The sequence below is a fragment of the Mustela putorius genome, unplaced genomic scaffold, assembly GCF_011764305.1.
Source record: "Mustela putorius furo isolate JIRA1106 unplaced genomic scaffold, ASM1176430v1.1 tig00000095_pilon_pilon_pilon, whole genome shotgun sequence".
Taxonomy (NCBI): domain Eukaryota; kingdom Metazoa; phylum Chordata; class Mammalia; order Carnivora; family Mustelidae; genus Mustela; species Mustela putorius.
In genome coordinates, this window is record NW_025421280.1 from 30655824 (window position 1) to 30664182 (window position 8359).

An 8359-nucleotide genomic window follows, 5' to 3' on the forward strand; every position below is an offset into this window, starting at 1 on the left:
TTGGAACTCTGTCTCACTCAGTCACCCCCATTCTTTCTGGAAGCCTATAGATTCTGAGACCACATTGTCCCACTTGAGATTCTACCCTGCTTCACCACTTAAGCACCTTCCAGGCAAGGATATCCCTCTAGGAGCAGACTTCTAAAAGTTCCAATTTTGCACTCCACTGCTATATCACTTTCCAGTAGCCAGCTTATGAAGGCTCCCTTTCCCCACAGTTTACCTTCAAATGCATCTCTTCATTTCTCCATACCTCCTGTCTTGCAAAAAGTGGTCACTTTTCTATTTGTAGAATTAGAGAAATTCTTTTCTTGTATCTCAGATTGAGTTCACAGGTGTTCAATATGATTTAATAGATATCTAGCTGAATTCAAGGGACTAGATGAAACAAGGGTCCCCTAATGTTCTGGCATCTTCCCTAGAACTAGCCTTTCATTGACATTTGGTTGGATATACTTTCCATTAAAAGTTTTAAATTTTATATAGTTAAATATGTCTATATTCTTCTAATTAATTAATCAGAAGATTAATTAATGTAATTAATTATAATTGATTACAGAATTAATTACAATTAATTACATTAATTGCAATGACGATGGTTTTGTTAACCTATAACTTGTATCTATAGTATTTTACACCTTCACCTGAATGAGCATTTCCCATTTACATAGAGGTCTGTAAGCCCTCTGAATTATTTAAGATATGAGAAATTAAGAACAAATTTATTTTCTTCCAGATGCATAACATGTGTGACAGCTTGTATGGAACAACCTTTACCAAATAAATTGAAATAAAACCTTGACATATATGAAATGTCCATAGTGATCTGAAACCTAATTCCTTATTCAATGAACAAATATGAACAAAGCATCTGCTCAGGTCAGAGAGTTCTAGGGAATTTCTATGCTATATTCTTACACCAAGGTCTTTTATAAGTAAATTGCTGACCCATGTTGATATTTTTCAGTTACTACTATTGCACATCTTATCTTAGTTCATTTTAATGCTCCATTCAGTTTTGTCTAGCACTGTTTCATGAAACCACTCTACATAACTGTCTTCGGTGTCACTGCCGGTGCTTTTAGGTCAGAACTTCTCATTTTCTCAAATTTATTTCCATATGTGTGCATACTCCACATCCCATTTTGAAAACTTATACTAAGCATTGTCTATGAAGGCCCTGCTCCTTTTGTTCTCGCAAAATGATAGTGAAGTTATAGTATAATGGCATAAGTGCGTGTCATATGAAACCCTCGGGCATGAATCTTATGAAGACCTTCATTTAGAAACAGGACAGATTATCATGACATGTGCTGAACTTGCTAGAGTGAGGTCTGAATTGGCCTTAGGTGTTGTGCAAAGACCAGAAAAGGATCAGAGTGTGTCCAGAAAAGGATCAGAGTGTGTGATTGTCAAAAAAAGATCAGAATGCAAAGCCAAGGAAAAACCAAGAAAGTATGTCACATAAGGAAAGGAGAGGGACTTTCCCCACCCCCTCATAGATCCCAACTCAATCAGTCAAACAAACATGTGACAGGTGCAGAGAAACAAGTCTCCACACAGTTCATCCTACTGTGACCAACCATGCTGTACTTGGCCTGTTTCCTCTGCTGAAGTGCTTGTTTCTCCCCTTAGCACACTCTTCTCTAGGTTCATTCGTTCTGTAAGCTTAATGACACCATGAAGATACCACTACCTTTGTCTTTGGGATGGATTTAATTTTGTCCTTCTATTATTTTGAGGGGCATCAGGGAAATAACGAGAGTTAGAATGTTGTCAGAACAAAGGGTGGTTTCTTCCTCTTGGTCTCTAAGGTTTCAGGGACCACCTGAACCATTTGATCTTTTTGTCATTTCTGTTTGATTTCCCTGTTTAGATCCTCTCTCTCTCTCTCTCCCTTTATCTGCTTTTTGAGAGGTTCTTTGTGTTTCCTTAAAAATACAGGACAGAAAATGAGCATGCCAGTCTGATTTGTCAATTTTATTTATCCATGTGAAACTTAATAACTGGAATGTTGGGTAGCATTTTCATTGTTTAGAGGAATGATAATTGATCTGGCCAGCCTAAGTTACAGCCATTCCAACTTCATCATTGGGGTTAGGAGTGAGGAGTCATAGTAAGAACACAGACCAGGGGACAATGAATTGGGGTGTGTTTGTTTGTGTGTGTGTGCACGCACGCACACACACACACATGAGTATGCATCTTGTGGAGTGAGAAGAGACCACAGAGCTCAGGTTCACAATTTAACATATTCCAAGGTGACTCATAATAGAGAGGTCAGAATTCAATGATCAGATGGTATGTGGGAGGGATTGCATTTCAATTTACAGGACACCTCTGCAAGTAGATTATAAAATACAAGAAGTATGCACTTTGGACTGTTGACTCCTTTTTCTTGGAGTTTAACTACAGTGAAGTCACCTATCTCTGAAATTGCCTGACACCATCTCTTACCACTCTCCTGCTCATTCCCCTTCCCACACTTACTTCCTTTTTTGAACTCGAGTAGCTCAAGGTAATATTATCCCCAGGGCCTCTACAGAGGCCATTCCTTCTGCCAGCACACACTTCCCCAGACTTGTCCAAGGATCCTGCTCTCACTAACTTAGGGTCTTTCTTCAAATGTCACCTAATTTACTGGTCTTAACTGAACACCAATTACAAAATAACACTCATATCCTCTCTTTCTTTGATACTTACTCTTGTTCTCTTTATAGCAATGATAGCCTCTCATATATTATTAATATTTTTATTTTTTTCTGTTCCTTCTCCATCACTGGATTATACTGGCTTTTGATTTTAAGGATCATATACTCATTGATCACACATCACAAGGAACATGTTTGACACTCAATACATACTCCTTGAATGCATGAAAGATAATTTTTTGAGAGAGAGAGTGTGTGTGTGAATGGAGGGAGAACAGAGAGCAAGGGAGAGAGAGAACATCAAGAAGACTCCATACCAAAAGCAGAGTCTGATGAAGGGCTCCATCTCAAAATACTGAGATCATGACTTCGGCTGAAACCAAGAGTCAGATCTTTAACCAACTCAGCCACCCAGGTTTCCCAAAAGATATTCTCAATAGAACGGTAGAAAGCATGACCTCTGTGGAGAATGGAGAAAAGGAGGAAAAAAAAAAAAAGCCTAATCAGAGATAGAATGGGAGGGAATCTCTTCAAGGAAGACAATCCCTAAACAAGATACTGAAATTAACTTCTTGACTGCAAAATATAAAATGTAGCATTTTAAGCATGTGAGGAATGCTATTCATGTGAAAATTAATGACATCTTTTCCTTTTTCCTGAAAAGTCAGTGCAACCACATGCAACCAAACAATGATACAACGATGTCAGAATTCCTTCTTCTTGGATTTTCAGAGGGACCAGAGCTGCAAACACTCATATTTGGGCTTTTCCTCTCCATGTACCTGATCACTGTGTTTGGAAATCTGCTCATCATCCTGGTTATTGCCTCTGACTCCCACCTTCACACCCCCATGTACTTCTTCCTTATAAACTTGTCCTTTGCAGACATCTGTTTCACCTCCACCACTGTCCCAAAGATGCTGTGGAACATCCAGACTCAGAGCCAAGTCATAAGCTATGCAAGCTGTGTCACCCAGATGTACTTTTTCATAATCTTTTCAGGGTTGGACATCTATCTTCTGGCAGTGATGGCCTATGACAGGTTTGTGGCCATCTGCCAACCCTTGCACTACACAGTCATCATGAATCCTCAGCTCTGTGCATTGCTGGTTCTGGCATCCTGGATCATGAGTGTCTTGCATTCCCTCTTACAAACTTCAATGGTGTTGCAGCTGTCCTTCTGTACAGAGCTGGAAATCCCCCACTTTTTCTGTGAACTCAATCAGATGATCCAACTTGCTTGTTCTGACACTTTTCTCAATAATGTGGTAATGTATTTTGCAGCTATGCTTCTGGGTGGTGCTCCTTTGGCTGGGGTCCTTTGCTCTTATTCTAAGATAGTTTCCTGTATACATAGAATCTCATCAGCTGAGGGGAAGTACAAAGCATTTTCCACCTGTGCAACTCACCTCTCAGTTGTTTCCTTATTTTATTGTACAGGCCTAGGAGTGTACCTTAGCTCTGCTGTTACACAGAGCTCCCATGCAAGTGCAGTGGCTTCAGTGATGTACACGGTGGTCACACCCATGCTGAACCCTTTCATCTATAGCCTGAGGAACAGAGACATAAAACGAGTTCTGATGAGATTCTCTGGGATGACAGCTATCAAAGGGCCAGTTGTCCTGGGACTGAAGAATTTCCCTTAATTACAGGTCTCAAAGCCTTAGAGTTGGAAGTTATGATTTTTTAAAGCATATTCTGGAAGTAGAACTTGCTTCTTTCAGTTATTTCTTAGAATTTTAATTTTTTTCAATTTCTAAGTATAATTTAGTTATGCATTTTAGTAAACAGTTACCATTCTCTGATATCCAACTGTTTTCACTTTATTTTCTTCCTTTATTTCTTAATTTATTCCCAAAATTTGGGTTTTTAAATTTAATTTAGGGTTTTGTTTTGTTCATTTGTTTGTTTGTTTTTTGTTTGTTTTTAGTTCAATTAGCCAACATATAGTACATCATTAGTTTTTGGTGTAGTGTTCAATGATTCATTACTTGAATATACCACCCAGTGCTTATCACATCATGTGCCCTCCTTAATACCCATCCCCCAGTTATCCCATCCCCTTACCTTCCTCCCTTTCTGCAAACTTAAGTTTGTTTCCTGGAGTTGAAAGTCACTCAAAGTGTCTCCCACTCTGATTTCTTCCCATTCAGTTCTCCCTCCTTCCCCTATGATCCTCTGCCATTCCTTATATTCCACATATGAGTAAAACCACATGATAATTGTCTTTCTCTTACTGAATATTTCACTTAGCATAATACCCTTTAGTTCCATACACAAGATATACATGGCAGGTATTCTCTTTTCTGATGGCTGAGTAATATGACATTGTATATATGACCTACATATTTATACATTCATCTATTGAAGGACAACTTGGTCCCTCCCACAGTCTGGCTATTGTAGATATTGCTTCTATGAACATTGGGTTTCAGGTGCCCCATCTTTTCACTGCATCTATGTCTTTTTGGCAAATACCCAGTAGTGCAATTACTGGGTTGTGAGGTAACTCTATTTTCAACTTGTTGAGGAACCTCCACATTGTTTTCCAGAGTAGTTGTACCAGCTTGCATTCCCACCAACAGTGGAAGAGAGTTCCCCTTCTCCACATTCTCACTGACATTTATTTACTGCTCTGTTAATTTTAGCCATTCTAACTGTCATAAGGTGGAATCTCATTGTGCTTTTGATTTGTATTTCCCTGATGAGAAGTGATGTGAAGCATTTCCTCATGAGTCTGTTGGCCATTGTATGCCTTATTTAGAGAAGTGTCTATTTATGTCTTCTAACCATCTCTAAATCAGAACCCCTAGAAATTTTATTTTATTGAAATTTAATTAACTAACAAAGAGTGTATCATTAATGAGCTAGAGTTCAGTTATTCATCAGTTGCATGTAACACACAGTACTCATTGCATCATAGGACCTCCTTAATGCCCATCACCCAGTTACCCCATCCCCCCACCCACATCCCCTCCAGCAACTCTCAGTTTGTTTCCTACAGTTAAGAGTCTCAATGGTTTCTCTTTCTCTCTCTCTGATTTCATCTTATATTATTTTCCTTCCCTTTCCCTATGATGTTCTGTTTTGTTTCTTACATTCTTAAATTCTACATGTGAATGAAATCATATGATACTTGTCATTCTCTGGTTGACTTATTTTACTTAGCAAAATACTCTACAGTTTCATCCAAATCACTGCAAATATATAAAATATATAAATATATATATTTATAAATATATATGCAAATATATAATATATATATATTTATAAATATAAAGATATTATATATATATATATGATATATATATAATATAAAGAGGGAGAGGGAGAAAATCTCAAGCAGACTCAACACTGAGCTTGGAGTCCCATGCAGCTCTTGACCTCACCACCACAAGGTCATGACCTGAGATGAAACCAAAAGTCATGATCTTAAGGGAAAGGCTCTGAGCTTTTCCCCATTGAGAATATTTGCTGTGGGTTTTTCATAGATGGATTTTATGAAATTGAAGAATATTTCCTCTATTCCAATACTCTAAAAAGTTTTAATCATGAAGGGATGCTGTATTTTGTCAAATTATTTCTCTGCATCAGTTGAGAGGACAATGTAGTTCTACACTCTTTTGCTACTAATTTGTTCTATCACATTGATTGATTTGCAACTGTTAAACCAAGCTTGCATCACAGGGGTAAATCCCACCTTGCAGTGGTGGATAATCATTTTAATGTTCAATCTTATTAGCTAGGATCTTGTTGAGAATCTTGGCATTCATATTCATCAAAGATATTGGTCTGAAATTCTCCTTTTTGAAAAGGTCTTTGTCTGGTTTGGGGATCAGGAACACGACAAGGATCCCCACTCTTGCCACTATTATTCTACATAGTACTACAGGTCCTAGAAACAGAAATTAGACAACAAAAAGAAATAAAAGTTATTCAAATAGGCAAAGAAGAAGCAAAACTCTCTCCCTTCACAGATGACATGATACTTCATATAGAAAACCCAAATGATTGCGCCGCTAAACTACTAGAACTCATACAGTAATTGAGTAATGTGGCAGGATACAAAGTCAATGTACAAAAAATCCGTTGCTTTCTTATACACTAACAATAAAAATACAGAAAGGAAAATTAGAGAATCAGTTTTATTTACTATTTACTATAGCACTAAGAATGATAAGATACCTTGGAATAAACCAAGCCAAAGATATAAAGGATCTATACCCTAGGAACTACAGAACACTCATGAAAGAAATTGAAGAAGACACAAAAATATTCCATGCTCATGGATCAGAGGAATAAACACTGTCAAAATTTATATTAGACCAGAGCAATTTATACTTTCAAAATATCTATACTGATCAAAATAAAATCAGCCTTTATTCTAAGTGCTGGAAGAAACAATCCTAAAATTTCTATGGAACCAGAAAATACCCCAAATACCAAAGGAAAAGTTGAAAAAGGAAACAAAGCTGGGACATCACATTGCCTGACTTTAAGGTATATTACAAAGCTGTGATCACCAAGACAGCATGGTACTAGGACAAAACAGACATATAGATGAATGGAAAATAATAGAGAGCCATATATGGACCCTCAATTCTATGGTAAACTAATCTTCAACAAAACAGGAAAAAAATATTCAATGGAAAAAGACAGTCTCTTCAATAAATGGTGCTGGGAAAATTGGACTGCTATATGTAGAAGAATGAAATTTGAACCTCTCTTACACCATACACAAAGATAAACTCGAAATTCATGAAAAACCTCAATGAAGGACAGGAATTCATCAAAATCCTGGAGGAGAACATAGGCAGTAACCTCTTTGACATTGGCTACAGCAAATTCTTTCAGGACACGTCTCCAAAGGCAAAGGAAACAAAAGTGAATATGAACTTTTGGGACTTCATCAAGATCAAAATCTTCTGCACAACAAAGGAGACAGTCAACAAACAAAGAAGCAACCCACAGAATGGGAGACAATATTTTCAAATGACACTACAGATAAGGGCTAATATCCAAGATCGAGAAAGAACTTCTCAAACTCAACACCCAAATAACAGATAATCATGTTTTTAAAAATGGGCAGAAGACATGAACAGACAGTTCTCCAAAGAAGACATACAAATGGCTAACAGACACCTGAAAAAAATATTCATCATCATTAGCCATCAGGGATATACAAATCAAAACCACATTGAGATACCACCTTACACTAGTAAGAATAGCAAAAATTAACAAGGCAAAAACCAATGAATGTTGAAGAAGTTGTGGAGAAATGGGAACAATCTTGCACCATTGATGGGAATGCAAATTGGTGCAGCCACTTTGGAAAACAGTCACTTTGGAAAATGGGAACCTCAAAGAGTTTAAAAAAAAAAAAAGCTACTTTATGATCCTGCATTGCACTACTGGGTATTTACCCCAAAGATACACATGTAGTGAAAAGAAGGAACTCATGCACCACAATGCTTATAGCAGCAAAGTGCACAATAGCCAAACTGCGAAGAGCAAGGATGCCCTTCAACAGAGAAATGGATAAAGAATATTTAGGAAATTAGAGAATTAATTCCATTTACTATAGCATCAAGAACCATAAGATACCTGGGAATAAACCTAACCAAAGAGGTAAAGGATCTGTACTCAAGGAACTACAGAACACTCATGAAAGAAATTGAAGAAGATACAAAAAGATGGAACCATTCCAT

The 8359-nt window shown here is 37.3% G+C and overlaps 1 protein-coding gene across 1 annotated transcript; it reads left to right on the forward strand.

The window, feature by feature from the left end:
- The first annotated feature begins 3328 nt into the window (after positions 1-3328).
- LOC101672913 (olfactory receptor 7A17-like) lies at positions 3329-7322 on the forward strand. The gene is made up of 2 exons (XM_004781400.3): positions 3329-4225; positions 7311-7322. The coding sequence occupies exons 1-2, from the start codon at positions 3329-3331 to the stop codon at positions 7320-7322; spliced, it is 909 nt and encodes a 302-aa protein (XP_004781457.2).
- The last annotated feature ends 1037 nt before the right edge of the window (positions 7323-8359 follow it).

What these genes read in the sequence shown, in the direction of transcription:
- LOC101672913 (XM_004781400.3), top strand. Translation starts at nt 3,329, where the DNA reads ATGCAACCAAACAATGATACAACGATGTCAGAATTCCTTCTTCTTGGA.